The 19,961-nt window shown below is 35.4% G+C and overlaps 1 protein-coding gene across 3 annotated transcripts in view; it reads left to right on the top strand.

Moving 5' to 3' along the window:
* The window catches only part of LOC115210814 (heterogeneous nuclear ribonucleoprotein R), a 51,106-nt gene that overhangs the window by 14,461 nt on the left and 16,684 nt on the right, over nt 1-19,961 (top strand). For all 3 annotated transcript variants that reach the window (XM_029779560.2, XM_029779561.2, XM_036502204.1), the window contains exon 3: nt 8,430-8,656. In XM_029779560.2, coding sequence (XP_029635420.1) covers nt 8,430-8,656 — 227 coding nt within the window. The remainder of the gene's footprint in view (nt 1-8,429; nt 8,657-19,961) is intronic.

A 19,961-nucleotide genomic window follows, 5' to 3' on the forward strand; every position in this document is an offset into this window, starting at 1 on the left:
CTGTATGGCACCTTGGGCAAGAGTCTTCTACTATAGCCTCGGGCTGACAACAGCCTTGTGAGTGGATTTGATAGACGGAAACTGAAAGAAGCCCGCCGTATATATGTGTGTGTTTCTGTTCCCCAACCATTGCTTGACAACCGATGTTGGTGTGTTTACAGCCCTCGTAACTTATCATTTTGTCAAAAGAGACCAATAGAATAAGTACTAGGGTTAATTTGTTCAACTAAAGGTGGTGCTCCAGAATAGCTGCAGTCAAATGACTGAAACAAAAGGATATTTGTTAGGATACACACACACACACACCAGGTTTCATCATCATGTCTTTTTTTATTGCTGACATGGATGGGTTTGTTTCAGCTTATCATGCTAAAGCAGAGGGAGGAGGGGGAAAAAAACAACCCATTTATTTCAGAAAATAACATTAGATTTTAGTTTCCCCGGATCTATATCTTGAGACAAATTACATAAAATCAGTGGGTGGGGTCATAGATAGAACTTCTGTTTGGTACTAGATCTCAGAGATGATGTCCAGTTTGTGTTAGCAGCTGGTGTTGTTGGTGGATATGGAAGATCCTTGTGGTAGGAGTGGGTCTAGAATTAGTTCACTCAGCTGTGAGAACAGGAATAATGGCATAAGATATGCAGGCATTAACATGATGTTTTGTAGACTTAAGATTAAAGACATATTCCAGGTGTTGCATTCTAAGATTTAGGATTAAAGACACAGTCACATATGACAAGACTAAGGGGTAAAAGACAACTCAGTATTGTTGCTTTGTAAGACTTAAGATTAAAGACACACAGATGTTGTCTTATGTTGTATTGCAGGAGCCTAAAAATTCATGTTCACATGTTACATTGTAAAACTTAGAGATGAAAAGAAATGGGCACTCCAACTTATACAATTCATGGGAATATAAAATAAGTTTAAAAACTTTTTGTAATATTTTATGCAATAAGCTAATTACAATAATTGATAGTAGTGACTAATATTTCCAGTTCCTAATATATGTTAAGCCCCTGCTAATATGTTTCAAGTTTAGAATGATGCTTGCAATTTATGGTAAAAGATAGGCATTCATAAATGTAGCAATCCTTTGATTACTATTTTCAGTTTTGTATCACACTTAATGGATTTTCTGTTAGCTGTTCTTTTATTATTGATTATTTTATCAACCTTTGAGATATGAAAGATTAAGACAGTATTTAAAGTATGATCCACAGGCTACTGTTCTAGTAGTCATAGAGTACTTTATCCTCTTAATCTTCAGTGCCTGTAATTCAGTGTGAGATTTCTGTATATCTGCTGAAAGTAAACATTCTAGAGTCTTTGAAATGAAGAGAGTCATGATGTTTCTTCACACCCTAAAACCTAGTTAAACTATGTTCTGTGCTAAAATCAGGGTAGCTATGGCTAAAATGATGATTAAAAGATGTGTAACAAACATAAAGTGTGTTAAGACATCTGACACAGTAGAGCTGTGGGTAGACCCCCACATCACTGTTTTCAATGTCATCTGTTTGTTTATGATATAGAACCAACTATAGTTAGTAACTCAACTACAACTGTTATACAATAAGTTGTTCATAAAAGAGTTGATACAATCCCTATAACACTTACAGCCTCTTTTCATACTAGTGAGATTTACCCAGTTATTGCTCAGCTGGAATATCTGATCTGATCTCATTCTTGAAAAGTTAGTTCTTCTCTTACTGCTAAATTATTTTATGATTATTGCTATATTACTGCTTCATAAAAATACCTTTATTGATGTTTTTTATTCAATACATCTGGTCATTCCTTTAACCCTTTTGATAACAACCTGCCTGAGATTGTCTTTGCCCTATGATACAAACTTCCTGTTTTAAAGTGAGCTAAATTAAAACCTTACATTAAAATTTCATGTTAATTTATATTCCAAACTCTACCTTTAACAATGATGAAGTTTTTTTTATGCAAAATTCTTAATTTTCGAAATAATTGAAACAAAGGCTGTATTTCTCAACAGAAATATGCTAACAACATGGTTAAATATTTGAATCATCTTCACTATTTGAAGTGACAGTAGACAAATATAGTTCAGATTGTTTCACTATAGTTCATACTCATTTAGAAGAACAAAAAAAAAACTATACTATTACAATCTATATCCTAGTATATATGGTTATCTGTAATAAAGATCCATTAATACACAAGTTCCTGCTCAGGCCTGGTCTTGAAAAGATTAACCATAATTTGTGTTATTGATCTTTTATAATGAGAAACAATAATACAGAAGGTTTACTATTGATTGACAAGATAATAAGAAAATGCCTGCTGCTTTCTGAATACTGCCTGAAAGAGGCACTCAAGTCATCATCTGGAAACCGATCCCTCATAGGGACACTGAATGATGGAATGAAATATGTGGTATGTTTGACACCATACATGATGCAAAGTGTAGTCAATAGATGATGACTATGATTGTTTCACAATCTCTTTGGTAGATATGAACTTCAAAAAATCCACTAGTTTTCTATTGAAGCCACTGACTTCATGTGAAAGTCAGCAATATAGAATCCATATACAAGCTTTGTTAGCTATTGTTTATTATTCATTGTAGATGTATGGCCTTGTGGTTAGCGTGTTTGGCTCATGATCTTAAGGTTGTGGGTTTGATCTCTTGACTAAGCAACTTGTGTTCTTGAGCAAGACATTTTGTGTTTCAGATGCTTTTCATTATCAATTAATAGTAATTGATTGTGATAACATGACTTCTCCAAAAATCACTGTGATGATATTGTTGTATTTTGCCCTATCACCTTACTTGGAAATGCATATCAGCCAAGAGCTGGGGCTGCATTCTCTCTTCCAGCTGTCTCATCTGAATGTTCTGTGTCAAGGGTGGCAGTTCATGTGAGCACCTAAAACAGTTAGCAAAAGCATGGCACATACTATTGATTGATACTTGCTTGTGAGAGAAGGCTATGGTGAGAACTTGACGTGGCAATAAAGACTAAGCCTTTGTTGTATAGTATCTTAGTTTGCCTCAACACTTACCTTTTAACTGCAATAATGACTCACAGGAGGTAAAAGTTTTTTTTTTTATGAGGGTGGGTTTGTGGAAAATGCATTATCAATGAAGATTGTTGACTCTATCCACCAACCACCTGTCTGCATGCTATAGATAAGTTTTATAGTAGTGGTAATAATGACAATCCATTCTACTATATACCTGACGTTTTGGTGGAGGTTAGTTGATTATATAGACCTCAATATTTGTAGAAAGGAAGAAAGGCAAAGTCAAACTTGGCGAGATTTGAACTCAAAATGTAAAGACAGTTGAAATGCTGCTAAGCATTCTGTCTTGCACGTTAACAATTCTGCCATCTTGCCATCTTAATAATAATAATTATTATAAAGGAGTAAACCAATCATCATTTGTGTCACTGACAAAGTGAGTATAAACTAGTTATAGATGTTTATATTTCAGTTTTGTTCCTATCTGTGCTTCAGACAGTTATTATCAATTAATAGTAATTGCTATATTACACGAGTAAGAATAGGGTGACTTTTGTGAAGAAATGGTGGAAGGATTCTGTTTGTGTGTGTGTATTTGTTTACATTTATGCTTCTTTAAAAACTACCAAGTTGCAAGTAGTGATGTCATTTTTCTTGTTAACAAAATGTCTGCTGACTCTATACCTTTAAAGATATGCAGAAGAAACATTGTATCTGAAAAATAGGTAAAGTTTAGCTAACAGGAAGAGAATCTGGCCATAAAGCAGTGCTGCAATATATTCATCTAACCAATGCAAGTATGGAAAATAAAGAAGACATCAGGCAATGTAGTTCTTGATAGAATTAAAATAAAAGTCTGGATGGATGATCATGGTTGGAATAGATTTCATCATAGGTTTGCTGTACCAGAATTGACCTCCTAGGCTAAACAAGAACCAATATGAGCATTGTTGTATCAACTTATAATTCATAATTGACTGAATTCTTGTAAATCTATGTAGAATCAGCAATGTAAGTAGTAATGATTGTGAATATTAAGTAGTAAGAAAAATTTTTTTAAATTTTTTAGCAATAAATAAGGATAATCGCCAGTGTTAAGGATGTTGAACATGGACAGATCCAGTTCTAAATTTATACCTTCTTTTTAACCACTTACCATTTATCCTCACCCCTATCACTGTGGCTTAGTGATTGGGAAGATGTTGATGAGAAGGTAATGAAAAGAGTTGGAGGAAAGCAGGTGGAGACTTCAGCATGAAGTGAGAGAGATTCCAAATATAGATATACATCACAACCTCTGTCACCACCACCCTATTTTTACCTCAGTTCTGCTAGGCTTGCTTTGGTGGAGGGAGGGGGTGTCTTCTCTAGTGTAACCTGTGGCCACTTGCAGTAGTCCTTTGTCATCTCTTTCATGAAACTTGGCCTCTTTAGCTCAGTCATCTGTAGATAATTTCGAATTTTCCGTCTCTTGATGACCCAACTTTCATTCTAAAATACCTTCATGTATCAAATATTTTGTGTTTCCAAAATTAGCAAGAATTAAAATTTTTGCTTCTCACAAAAAGAGCTAGAATCCAAAGCTTTAAGCATGACCCTTTCTTTGTGTTTTTATGCAGTTCTCAAAATTCTGTTCAAATTATTTCTGTATGGTGCTTTGTTGTTATTGTGCCCCAAGTCAGTCTTTATTAAACTGATGTGATGATCTTTAAGTGGTAGGATGTGATTTGAAAGAGATCTGGCCGTTATTTTTAATAGGTTGCGCAATCATGTTGCAATTCCCTAGTCTTCTCATGGCGTGGACTCCCACTTGGCCAGCTCTTGTCAAGCCATCCAACCTATGCCAGCATGGAAGGAGGACGTTAATCGATGATGATGTTACATAGATCTGTTTTGTCTAATTGTTGGACTTACATTTTAAATAAAATGAATACTCACAGGTTGGTGTATGTGTGTGTGTATTTAATATATATAGGTTGTCCTCAAAAAATGTATGCTCACACTGAATAATTTATAAAGTGAATGCTTACTAAAATAAATTTCATTTTCAAAATTTTATAGAGAATCTACATACAGAATTTAATTTCTTTGTATGTGTTTTCACGTTTCATTTGGTATTTGCATTCTCATTCAATGGCTACCCTCAATTCATTAACTGTTGCCAGTTTTGTACTGTAAACGTTATAGTTTAAGTATCTCCTTTAAAAAAAAGTCTCCTGGTGTGAGGTCTGGTGAACATGAAAGGCATTTTCCTGAACTTCTTCCAGTCCACTTGTTTGGAAAAATCTCACCAAGGTAGGCCCTTAAAATATACTATGGTAATGTGGGGATACCTCATCTTGCTGGAAATAAAACTCCACATTTTCTGTCCTCAGTAATGTGTGGCATAATAGATTTTCACAGCATGTCCAAAAATAGGACCAGTTACTGCACCATCGAAAATGGATAGTGTAATTAAACCATATGATAATGAACTCTACCATATTGTACACTTGATTTTGGAAGTTTATATCTCACAGCCTGCTTGTCAACAGATTTTCATCAACTCTGACAACATGTTTCTTGTGCCCTTTCTTGTTTTATGGGGTTCATTTATGTCTGTGGTCTCCTGGAATGTTTCATTTGGATATTCCGCACAGTTCCATCTACTTCAAACTTATCTTTAGTTTGATGATAAGTCATGTAGTTGGATCTGGTTGAAATTCTCTCTTAAACTGTCTTTGCACTTGACTGCATTTACAAATTTCCAGTAGAACTTTCGGATAAATCTCCTTTGCTCAAAGATTAGTCTGGCTCCCTTCACTATTTCTACTGGGTTAAATCTAAAAGCAAATGAAAATTAATTATCAGCTGTTACAGATTTTCATCAACTCTGACAACTTGTTTATTGTGACCTTTCTTGTTTTATGGGGCTCATGGATGTCTGTGGTCTCCGTAACCCCAGTTTAATTATCTGGAGAGTATGTACCTAAGTTTACCAATTAGTCTGTCTACAGGTAGACAGATCTGTTACCTATAATACACTTCTTCTGTGAATCAGTGTAGTTTGTGAAAAAATGTAACTTAAAGTAGTGATACTAAGGTCCTTAATTGATTGGGTTTAGGAGAACAAGTATGAGTTCCAATCTCTTACAGGAAGGATTGAAGTCAGCCTTTGTCATTCTTATTGTGTTCCCATTACTTGCCTATGTGGACAATGAATTAACAACTGAGTTCCTTACCCACAGGGTCACTGCTAGGGTTGAGAAGGAATTATTGTGTTACTGGAATCAGAGTTAATAGACACATACTGATTTTGACCATACATAAATTATGATATAATGCTGATGGTAGGAGAGGTTCTCTTGCTGGATAATTAACTTCTGTTGGCTATTGTTTATACTTATCCATTGAACTGGATGTGTTTGAACAATAACCAAATTGCTGAAGAAAACATACCCTCTTTAAAGTAGTATCTCGCTTAAATTGGCAACAGCTACTACATGAAACTATTGAACCATAGAGCAAAGAAGGTAGATGTACTGTTAGCTCAGAATCATCATCATCAAATGAAGTAGACAACTGTTTCTCAAAATGGATGGTGGAAAATTTTGTACAACTACAAATCAAAGTATAAAAATAAATTTCAACTGTCAGCTAGTAGGGTATGTAGGAAGCATAGAACATACCCAAGTTTGGTCAAAGCCATGTGCTAAAGATTGGGTCATTAACTATAGTCAAGCAATGGTGTGTCAAAAGTTCTCTTGTAGTAGGATGGTACTATATAAAGTAGTTACCTGCATATAAATAGTGCCTAGAACTAAATTCATCTGGCCTGATGCTGTGTGTATGTACATGAGAAAATGGTGTGGGAGCATTGAGAGTGTAAGAAAACAAATGGAGTGAAACACTGAATTAAAGTTTGAACATTGAAAGTTAAAACATCACTGCTTATTTATAAAACAAATCCAAATAAAAAAAAAATTGGTAAGATTTTTTTAAATGGATTAAAAGAATGGGAAAGTATGAAAGCACCTAGAAACTGACTATAGAAATTATCCCTATTTATCTAGAGGCCATTAGTGATGTAGCTATAACTGTATCAACAATCTCATCCACTGTAGTATTGAGACACTCTTTTCTGCACTGGCAAATAGTCAAATCAGATTTAAGAGCTTTGATGAAGGATCTGGTGGAAGCAATTCTGAATTTAGGAACATGATGTCAGCAATCTTAGCATTTTTTAATTATGTAACTTCTATTCTATAGTGTTTCTTTAATAAAAGAATAAACTTTTCAGTTTTTCATAATATAGTTATTTCATTTAATGTAATGTTTCATGTTACACTTCATTAAAATTTATATTTAAACAATGCTTTAATCTCAAAAATGTAAGGTTATGTGTCTAATTGAGTATGTGTAATTGTAACTTTAATTTTTAAAAAAAAGGCAACAACAGTATATCTATACCCATTAAACTCAAATTTGAACAGGCTGGAATGCTAAGAAAGAAGCATAGTGATACACATTGGTAATATGTATTGTATACCTTCAGTCCTTGTAAGAAATAGATCATTAGAATATATTGAGGAGTAAAAGGTTCTGTGTATTGATTGCACAACCGTCATTGCAGTTAATAGTGACAAGGGTATAAACCAATTTCTCAAACTTGGCCAGCTGCTGCACTCGTTAACATATACCACACAACTCTTAAATGGTATGAACAATGCTTTGTTGTTGTAGTTGTTGACTTCATCACACATGTAGTATATGAACATTGATCTCTGTACTTATCCAAGTATTTCCTTCATATCTGTAGACACACTTACATTTTCTAGTTTGTTTTTATCATATATTATAAATTTTGGGATTGTGTGTGTGTGTCTGCTTACTTTTTTTCTTTCAAGTGCATGGTTTTTTTTTTCTCTTACTGTTTCTGTGTTTATATGGTCCCTGTAGAATATGTATTCTTTCTTTAGCCATTCCTCTGTGGGTGTTTGTGTTTCTGAAGCACACTCTCTTATGTATGTTCTTCATTTAGTAGTCTGTGTGTGTGGTCTTCAGCACACTCTCCTGTCAATGTACACTCTCAAATGCTCAGCATGTCTGCTTGTAGTCTTGCAGTATTTTATCCCCTGTGTGTGGTCTTCTATCATGTGATTTTCAGTCTGGGTGGTCCCTCTTCCCTCTCACTGTCTGAAAGTATCCTTTTAATCTATTTATTTACTCCACTATTGTTTCATTTGTGTCTTAGTGTCTATGTCCATTTGTGTTATTATATAACAGATGTCAAAGCTACTGTTTGTAAATTCTCTAAAAGAAAGTGTTGTTAAGATTCTGCTCATTGGTTTGTATTTATTATTCTCTAGTGTTTGAGTGAACAGCTATTAATTAATTCTACCTAATTTATATCTTTGTTCATTTTGTTTTATTTTTTTTATTTTAGGGAAACTTTCCCAGTCTGATTTAGATGACAGAGCAATGGACGCTCTTAAAGAATTTCCTGCTGAAGACGCTGTATCTGTGTTGAAACAGTTTTGTGATAGCAGTTTGGAACATGTTGCTAACAAAAGTGCATTTTTATGTGGACAGATGAAAATGTTTCGACAGAGAACAAAAATACAAGGAATGCCCAACTCTGCTGCAAAAGGCCCTGATGAAACTAAATTAAAAGTATGCTGTAATTCTTTATCATCAAATCTCTCCCCCCCTTTTTTTTTTTGTTTTCTTTTCCATGTATTTCACAGTATTTATAAGTTTTGGCATTTGCCTGATTTCTTGTTCTAGGTATTTCGGTCATTTTCACTCCTGCTTTGATGTCTGTTTAGACTAGGTCAGCTCTATTCCAGCAGGACTTTTATGAATCCCATTCCAGCTGTGACCACCTGTTGACCATCCCAAAACATTGTATTTAGGAGTACATGATCCAATTATTTCTTTCCTTCTTTTAAACGTTTTGGGAAAGGGTGATCTTAGGGAGATTTGGCTGACAATTCTAACAGATTAAGGGAACACAGATATTCCTTAAGTAGTGTTCACTTCTGTCACATTTGTGCTGGTATAGGTTAAGAATTGGGCCACTGTACAGCATATCATCATTTGTTATCGTGTGTTATATCTCATCTATAAGGTCTAGCAACCTCAAAATTTTTATCTTCCTTGTTCTCCTGTCATGGTCACCTTCTACTGTTGACACGTGGTGTAGTACTGTTTTCATCTGGCTCATATTTATACAAACCTAATAGCCATCTCAGCTTACACCTTGTATTTCTCAGTCACTGTCTATGGTTACATTTGCTACTGTACACCAAACAGGCCATATTGAATTAGGCACGTAGAAAGCACCACTTGTGCATGATCATTGCCAGTGCCACTTGACTGACTCCTGTGCTGATGGCATGTAAAAAGCACCATCCAAGCGTGGTCAATGTCAGTACCGCCTGACTGGCCCTCATGCCAGTGGCATGCAAAAAGAATCCACTACACTCCCAGATTCATTGCTGTAAAGGAGATACATGGTTACCCAATCTGCGGGAAGAGCAGAAGGAGAGAGAGTGGGCGACAGGAGTGCAAGAGAAAGCAGAAGAGAGATGATGGCAAAATGCTGTGCATACTCACAAGGAATGGGGATCAGAAAATAAATGGGATAGTCGAGTAAAAGAAAGGAGAGATAGATATTGGCAAGTGCCAGGGCATATCCTTGAAGTACAGAAATCATAATATAAGTGGCAGGTCATTGCCAAAGTGTGAGTAGAGAGTAGGGGAGGGGAATGTAGTGTGTGGTGAAAACCTGGGTATGTGAGAGGGAGGAGCTACCAGATAGCAATAATACATTTAACAGGGCTGTGAGGACAGGATTGGGGAGTGAGAAATAAGCATAGTGCATGAAGGAGATGTGAGGAAGAGAAGTGTTGTGATATATATATATATCATCATCATTATCGTGTATATATATTCACACATATATATTGTAGATTGGGGGTGGGGCAAAATGAGTAACTTGTGATTTTTTATTTCCATCCTATTTGTTTTAAATCACTACATTGCAAGTATTGCATCATAGTTTTGTACTGGTACATTACATTTGGGAATAAAACTTGGTCAGCATACCTGTTATTGAAGCTGAGGGAGTCCAAAACGGTCAGGTGGCCAGTCCTCTTTTTTCAAGAAATTTTTCCTCAACTTTAACCTGATCATAATTGAGGTTGCTAATAAAATATCTGGATAATTTTTCATGTTAACAATCAATATTCTTTTATCTGGATTCCAAGTCAATTTTTTCCCTTACTTATCTAATTTGATAACTTTCAAGTTTCAAAAAAAGTCTGTTGTAGTAAAATGAGTAATGACAAATTTCAATAATTTCTTCTCTTCAACTACATGGCATGTAAATATATCATGAAGAGGACATTCCAGCAGATCATGAAGAAGCTATAGAGAATATTTTGTGTTTGTTTTTTATTATCTATTTAGTCGAGTTTCATTAATTTTATATCATGTGCCATTTTTCTCTGATCCTCTTTCACTTGACCTAGATATTAAATTTTTTTTTGCATTTCTTATCTTTCTGATGTCTAGGGATGGATATTGATGTATATGAGTCTGTTTTCTGGAGAATTGAAGCAGCAAATTTACCTTATCTTGTCTTACTCATTTTGCTCCAGAAAAATTTGTCTTTTATGTACTCAAAGAGAACCGATAATTATTTTGAAATATATTATATACAATGAAAAACTGAGGTAGTATTTATAAGTCTAAAGTTGTTCCAATTGTATTCAAAAGTTAAATTTGATTTTTTAAAAAAGGAAAAGTAACCCTTTTGACAAAAATTTAAGCAAAAGTCAAAATAAAAAAGTTGTTCTTAGTAACATTTTCTTGCTAAATACCTTGAAAACAAACACACTTAGCATTTCTGGTGAAATGCAATACCATAATTTTACATCTTTCCATACCAACCAGATTAGTTCTTATTTGAAGCTACTGACCTTCTGAACAGATCATAGCACATCTTGCTTTCAGTTTAGCATGATGATTGTGATTGGACTCCCTTCCTAACACCAAGTTTTTTTTCTTACAGTGTCCTTTTATTATGGCACCAGTACTATTGAGGTTGTCATGTTCTCTACACCCTACATTGTCTTTGTTCATTTGTCAACTACTTCACAAAGTATACTGGGTGCATTTTATCATAGCACCAAACCTAGAGCAATTGCCTTGTCTCCTGTAAGACTAAAGTTCTTGAATTTATATTGCTTCCATTCTCTAAAGACATGTGACTGAGATGGTGACTAGAGAAGAGAGTGAGAGAATATGAGTGTGAAACTGATAGGTGTGAGAGAGTAATGTGAAGTAAGCATTGATAGCTATATGGTCCTAAAATATTAAAAAAAAACACCACAAACGCAAGGTGACAGAACAACCAAAAATAGCTTTATGTTGGCTGATGGTAAGAGTATTGACTATAAGAACAGAATGAAAGTGATAGATAAGCAATAGTGAGTGAAAGTGGTAGATGTCTCACTACAATGTAGCATTGCAACTCATCCACTAACATCATACTGTATGCTGTTTACTCTGAGTGAGAAACATTTTGTCAACAGCAGAGGTAATATCTCACTGAACTTTTGTGCACAGGTTACTATACTTTAGAAGTATCTACCTGCACTACTGATTAAATCATCTATGTAATTAAAGTTATTAGTGAACCTCCAGAATATTTGAAGGAAATTATTTTGTGTGTATTTTTATCTAATATATACCATATACAGTCTAATTCTCTGTCTGCCTGTGTTTGTATCTTTAGGTACTCTATTTAGAATAGCCATCTTCTTGTTAGAACAGAGTCCTATATTCTTTGCTATGTTTAATTTGGAACTTCTAGATGGTAGTTTTTCCTTCTGTGTCTGGAATTTTTTTCTATAAATCTGTTACTGCTTCAAATGTAAGAAGAAGGTCAGCAGTATACAAGAGCTCAAAAGACAGCCTATCTTAAGCTTTCCTTTTATATTCAAGAATGTTGTAATAAGGATAATGACAACTGAGAACTGTGCCTTCATGAACAGCTAAATTTTGTTGCTGGACTCATTGCTGACCATACCTTGGTACCTGGTTTGTACAGACCTCATAAGCCATTCAATCATCTAGCCTAATTTCCTTACGAACCACCAATAAATTATAAAAATAAGAGCTGAGTCCTAAGTACATCTCCTACGAGAGTTTCACAAAGTTCTTGGCATCAGTTGACCCTCTTCCTGTTACAAAGCCAAGTTGTATCTCATTTGATCCACTCTTGTTTCTTATAAATTGTGCAGGTATTCTTTCTGTAACTTTCATAACCAGGTCCGACAATTTGATGCTTCTGAAGTTACCTTTCTCGTGTGTCTCTCCTTTTCCCTTGTAGTAGTTGACAGGGATGCTGCTATGTCAGTCATTGGAGCCTGATTGACTATGTGAGTGACCAATATATGATTTACTTACTTGATATCTTTAGCATTTCAATGCTATCCTTGATAGAGCAGATGTCTTTTTTGCCTTCAGATCTTTAAATGTGTTTGTTACCATACTGCTGTTAGCTTTAATGAATAATTCCCCTGTTGGTTTTACTTGGGGTAGTTCTGCTCTTTCCCACATGCTCAACAGACTCATAATAACACTCCCATGCCTTTTTCTTTTTGGTAATTATGCCATTGTCATTCCATTTACACTTTTCTCCAACAATGTCTCAAATCTGCCAAATGCATTCTTTGCAATTCATGACACCTCATGCCTTTGACTCGTTTAACCCTTTTGATACCAACCTGGCTGAAACCGGCTCTGGCTCTGAGTACAAATATCTTGTTTTCATAAATTTTTAATTAAAATCTTCCACCAAACCTTATTCACAATATATGTTCTTAACACTAGCTGAATGATAACTAAGTTATTTTACTAAATTCTTTGTTATATTGAAAGAAACACAAAGCATCTCACAAAGTAATTGAAAGAAACAAAGCATCTCAAAATAAATACAGTAACGAAAGGTTTAAATTTATGTTTTAAGTGATAAAGATGGAAGTCTTTTGTAAAGTAACTAACTTTGTCATTTATTATTATATTAAGCTGGTATTTGCAAGATAAAAGTTTTTTGACGAAGGTGGGTTTATATAAACAGACCCAGAGGTAAGTTGGTATTAGAAAGGTTACCCAAAAATCCTGTGGTATATTTTGAACAAAGGACATCAGCACCTTAATTTCTCCTTTAAAGTTGTTATCTAAACATTAATGATTTATTGTTTGTTTATTAATGTCGAGTCGAGCATGTCAGTATGATCCTCCCCACCATTGTTATTTCCTACTCTTTATAATCTTATTTATGCAGGTACTAACTTTCTTACATAATCTTAATTGCTCCTTTCTTCTACCCTTCATCCCTTACCAATAATGTGTGATTCTATCATTGTTGTTCATTTCAGATATACTAGTGCAGCTTTCTGTTAGAATTCAAGTGTGATAGCAAAAATACAAATTATTTTCTCTGCTCCTAGAGCATTGTGTCTACTCTACTTTGCTGTTAATCCATCTCTAAACTTTTTAAATATATTAAGTTCATGAGATCACTTGACTTGCTAGAAGTAGCAATTAAATATCCCTCATATCACACTTTATCATCATATTCAGACAACATAGAAAACTCTATGAGATAACTCAAACTCTAGGAATAGTAAGGAAATTTCCTTAAACCCTACTATCTTTCCAAGTGAGAAAATCTACATTGCTGCTGAGCCTGTTAGAAACAGTAGCCAAATCTCCTTAATGTCACAGCCTACCTTAAAAATTGAAGGCCACTTTGGATAATGTCCAGGATACAATGCCTAAAAATATGCTGGAATGGTCATAGCTAGAATGTTTTCGTAACTATGCAAATATTGACCTACGTTAATGTGTTTCTGTGTCAGACATTGGAGTTGTTAGTAAACTAAGTTGGGATTATGTTTAGGACTATTTTATTTTACATAGCTGCCTGCTGCTGTATTTGGGAATATAGATATAATGTCACTATACATATATGTAATGGCCTATCTAACAAACAGTTATATTGAATTGGTGGCAAGCTGACAGAACCACGAGCATGCCAGGCAAAATGCTTAGCGGCATTTTGTCCCTCTCCAAATTCCCCCAAGGTCAACTTTACCTTTCATCCTTCCAGGATCGATAAAATAAGTATCAGTTGAGTACTGGAGTCGATGCAATTGACTTACCGAAATTGTTGGTCATGTGCCAAAATTTGAAATCATTATATTTAATTGATTGGGTAAGCGTCTATATGGTTGCTTGATCACCTACGTGTAGCAGCCAACCGCCATCTGATTATATGGTACTGTCTTTCAAAAAAGTTTAAATTGGTTAATGTGATCCTCAGTACACCTGTATCTTGGAAGAATATGGAGTGGTCATAACCGAAAGGAATGTCTTTAACTATGGGTCTAGTTAATCAAGGATTACCTAGATCTAAATAACAGTTATATGTCACCACTGATGAAGTCTAAACATGGTTGGTCAGTCTTCTACACATAACAACCAGATCTCTCTCATACCATACCCTGCCATCTTATTGGATTATGTTATCTGAGATATACTATTCCTGAATAAAATATAGAATGGCTGTGTGGTAAGAAGCATGTTTCCTAACGACATGGTTCCAGGCTCAGTCCCACTATGTGGCAAGTGTTTTCTTCCTTGGGCCAAACAAAGCTTTGGGAGTGAATTTGGTAGACGGAAACTGGAAGAAACCTGTTGTATGTAGGTATGTGTATATATATATTTTTATGTATGTGGATGTGTGTTTGTGTTTGCCCCCCAATAACCACTTGACAACTGGTGTTGGTGTGTTTAAGTCCCCTTAACTTAGCAGTTTGGCAAAAGAAACCAATAGAATAAGTACCAAGCTTTAAAAAAAAAAGTAGTAGGGTCAATTCATTTTTTAATAAAAGTTCTTCATGGCGGTGCCCCAACATGGCCACAGTCTAATGACTGAAACAAGTAAAAGAGAAAAGAATGGTTTTAGCTAGAATGTTTTCAATCATAAATCTGAAAGGGTCTGACCTCGGGCTAAACAATAACAGTAACAATTACAACAGCAGTTAATGTGTCAACGTTGTAGTAACTTGACAAACCAGCTAAAACCATATCTGCTAACTTCTTGGTAATTTCTTTGCGAAATATGAACTTTGCTGCCCTAACAGATCTAATATTTCATGGTTGTGTGAGAGTTTGCTTGAATCTTAGTATCTGTGGTATTTTCCATTATTGATCCAGTTGAGCATGCGTGTGTAGGTTGGTAAGTCTGGTTTAGTTATATCCAGCTATAATTTTATCTCTTGTACTTGTCACTTTGCTATTTACAGAAACCAGATTTAAGTAATGATATTTACTAACATCGCTATAGTCATTTACTTTGTAAATCAGTGTATGTTATTTTAAGGTGGTGAACTGGTATGGCCATGGCAGTATAGATAGAATGCTTTGTAGTATTTATTAATTCTCTGCACTCTGAGTTTAAACCCCACTGGGGTCAGCTTTGATTTTCATCCTTTAGGCAAAAGTACCGATCCAGTGTGGTGAAAGGGTAAAAATCCTAGAGAGTCGAGTGAGATTCTTTGCAGTACACATTCCAGCTCTTTATGTCCTGACACTGGTGCCAAGATTATTGGCCCAAGTTAATGCCATTTCTCTTGGATAAATATGAGTGGCATCAAAAGACAGGACTTGCAAGACTGAGCAACTAGTCTTCCTCAGAAAATCATGTCCAGGCATGTGTATATGTAAAGGTATGTCATTTAGTGATTAGGTGTTGCAGTCAAGATGGCCGGAGCATGGTTTTAATTCTCAGATCAGATGATGCATTCTGTTCTTGAACAAAGCACTTCTTCATTTTGCTCCAGTCTACTCACTTGTAAATGAGTAACCCTGTGATGGGTTGGCACCCAGACAGGGATATTATTGTGATCTGAGTCACAGGTAACTGGCCCTAGGACTTCCAGGGCTTGAGGCCGCAATGTCCTGGTTATCCCATCAGATCATACATATATATGACTAATGGAGATCCTACATTGTGCTATTTTAATGCAAGCACTTAAGTAGGTTTTTAATTTTCTATATAAGTTAATCTGAAGAGGTGGAATACTGCCATGACCTTTGCAGGCTCTTCTCTCTGAGTGATGTTGATGTTTAAGATATGGGTGGGAAGAGGTCTAGTCTGAATACCTCTAACCAGTGAAACTTGCTAATGTCACACCAGGAACAAGTAATGGTGTTTGTGAAGAGAGAGTGTTGACTTGGTGAAAGTTGTTAGGTTGTACACAATGTGTAGATGATGGTGTTAGTGGAAGAACTTACAAGAGCTTGGGAGGATAAAGTTGCTAAGTTATGTACAAGGAAGAGGTAGTGATATTAGTAGATGAACTGTGTAGTGGTGGTGGTATTGATGGTTGTAATGAAATGAATGATTTTTCACTGTACTAACTAAACAGTGATTTTACTAGACATGTATGCTTTTGTGTGTTTGTGTATATTAAAAGCTTATTTATATTGGATGAGGAAGATGATCACTTGATGAGAAATGTCATATGTAGGAATAGGTTGTATCAAACACTCACATGCACACACACACACACATACACCTACATTGAGCCTATTTTGTGACTGAATTATATTGATCTAGCACCTCTTTCCTTTGATTGATAAGGAGACCTAAGGTAAAACAAAGTAAAGTATCCCTGCTTGGAAACAGAACAAATTGCCTGCAAAAGATTTAAACTTACAATCAACAGGCATCTCAATACCTTATTCACTTGACCACTGTTCTCTTTTCTTTCTCTCATTCTTTTACAAATAAATTCCACATATTTAACATTCTACAACAATCTTCTTCATATATACATGTGTGTGTGTGTATATATGTATACAAATTATCACTATTTTCATGTCCAGAGTTATTAAATCTGCTATACAGCACATTAACTGGTTAGTCTTTCACATTTTCATACAAGTGTTATGGCTGATGTTATTAATACTTTCCCATCGTCAGCTTTTATTTGTTTCCAAGCATATTAATATTTCCATGTGGTCAGTTATGTTTTGGAAATGCATGATAGTGGCATTCATTTATGATTATCATGCAGTATCAAGACAGAGATATAAACTCATGCACACATGATGGGCTTCTTTAAGTTTCCATTTATCAAATCCACTTAAAAGGCTTTGGTCAGCCCAGGTTTCTAGTAGAAAACAGTTGTCCAAGGTTCCATGCAGTGGGACTGAACCTGAAACCACGTAGTTGGGAAGCTAACTTTTTAATCACACTCTCATACCTGTACTTAGTCATATCTATATATGTATTGTTTTCATATGGTACAAGTTAAGGTGCATAAAATATAACTAGTATTAACCAATATCTAGAACTCCTTGTGTTCTTCTGACGATGAGAATTTGTGCCACTGGTCTCCTTAATCATAAAGATCACTGAGTATACTTAGAAAAAATAAAACTGGAGAGTTCTCAAATTATTTTCTTCTAGCATCCTTACGTATGATTCAGTGAATATTTGTAAGGCCAAATTACATAAACCTGGCCTGATGTAATTATTATATCTTCACATCATCAGAGTTGATTTTTGAAATCAACTTTGATGATGATTTCTAAAGTCAATTTTGAAAAATGCTGGATTAGCTATGGTTTAAAGACTTTGATCTTAAGTCTGCTTGATTTAGATTGCTGAGACCCCCTTCGATCATGACTGACCATGGGATTGCACCTAGAAAGTTACCCTCCCAGACACAAGTCTGGGCCTGGTTGTTTATGGAAACCAGCAGTCGCCCATGCATACCGGCTTCCCCTCTCCACACCACCATTGTTATCCAAGGGAAAGGCAAAAGCCGATACAGCTTGGTACCTGTGACATCGCAATTCATTTCTACAGCTGAGTGAACTGGAGCAACGTGAAATAAAGTGTCTTGCTCAAGAACATAACACGCAGCCCGGTCAGGGATTCGAACTCACGATTACAAGATCGACGCTCTGACCACTGAGCCATGCGCCTTCACTGATTTAGATTAACATTGGGCTAAACTACAACAGTTAACAATTTATTAGTTTTGTTAATTGTGTTGATTTATGAGAACTGGCTGTAGTAGCTACAGCTGCCAGCTGCAGACCAAAATTGTTTATAACTGAATTGACTTTCTACCCTACTGGTTGTGCACCTATACAAGCCATCTTGCTACATGTCAACTGCACTTAGTTATTTATCTGGTGTCACTCATTGACCCCTTGCAGACGGATTTAATACTGTCAGTCAGTGCTGTCTACCCATATTAAGGTCATTCAGTAAGTACATAATTTTCCACAAGGAATTTTAGTGTATTTACAGATTCTTCTCAATGAGTTATATTTGAAAACACAGTACCACACAGAGCAAGACATCTCACTACTCTCGCACACAGTGTTTCAATGCGGTCCGTACTGTTTCCCATCTGCAAGAGGTTAATGAACAATGTTAGGAAGGGTGTCTGACCATGTAATCCTTAACTGTCTATCATAAGTACATGTTTCACCCTTTCGTTACTATATTTCTGACCAAAATACACCCCTTATAGGGCTTAATTTCATTTAAGGTTGTGGGAAACCACAAACTATCCTTTCTTTCGCTTTGTTTACATTTAGCGTAACGGTTCATTTCCGCCGTAATGATTTCAAATAGGCTCATTCGAAAAAGTAAAAAGAAATAGTCTAAGGCTTTACTCTCCTGGGAAAGACTGTGGCTTGGTCCAGTTTCTTCAGAAAAATCACTGAAAGAAACAGTTTTTAAATTTTCGCTCCATTCAGGTGCCAATTCATTTTCTTTATCGCTGTCAGAGCTCTCGGATTCATTATCAAATACCACTTGCTTTTTTTTTTCAGTCATAGAGTTAGATTTATGAAGGTCTTCAGTAGAAAATCCTTCGAATTCTGACTTGCTGCTTGATATAATGAAATTTGTATCCATTTTTTGCCAGAATTACAAATTTTGAAAACTCAATAGGAACAAATTTGGAAAAAAATCTCCCAAAATTCACAGAATTAAAATTACACGTCGATTGTCATACAAAACTGTAGATGAACTGTTTACGAAGTATAATCACGTGTTTTCACGAATGTACTAACGAGATTTGCTCTGATATTCTCATTTAAATATGAATAGGTAATTACGGGTGGTTTTGGGCAGCTTGGTCACATGAACCAAAATTTTTTCGGGTGGCTTTGGGCAGTTTTTTAACGAAAGGGTTAAATGCAAATATATATAGGTGTGGCTGTATTGATAGAAGTTTACCTTCCACCCACATGGTTCCAAGTTCAGTCCCACTGTGTGGCATCTTGAGCAAGTGTCTTCTATTATAGTGAGTGGATTTGGTAGACAAAGTGAAAGAAGCCTGTTATATATGTGTGTGCGTGTGTGTGTTGGTATTTATCCTCCACTGGTGTTGGTGTGTTTACATCCCTGTGACTTTGGCAAAAGAGACCAGATAGAATAAATATCAAGCTTAAAAGAAAAAAAAGGATAAGTACTGGTGTCAATTCATTCAACTAAAAATTCAAGACAGTGCCCCAGCATGGCCACAGTTTAATGACTGAAATAGATAAAATAGTAAAGATATATACGGGATGCGATGGGTAAATTGTCGCCATTTTTTAATTTTGCGTATGCACACTATTTTTGATTTTGTCAACTACACAGTATATAGTAGGGTATGTTCAGCATCATCTGTGAGAAAAACAGCACCATGACACAATTCACTCTGCCAGAAATTTGGAAACAACATGCTGTACTGCTTAGCATTTGTGCAGGAAGCTCCAATACAAACATTTCAGAGTGTTTGGGTGTCAATCTGAGGACATGTACCTATGTGCTCACATATTAAAACATATATCACTAAAATTCATTAATGAAATATTTCAAAAACCG

Source organism: Octopus sinensis, linkage group LG4 (assembly GCF_006345805.1).
Source record: "Octopus sinensis linkage group LG4, ASM634580v1, whole genome shotgun sequence".
Lineage (NCBI taxonomy): Eukaryota > Metazoa > Mollusca > Cephalopoda > Octopoda > Octopodidae > Octopus > Octopus sinensis.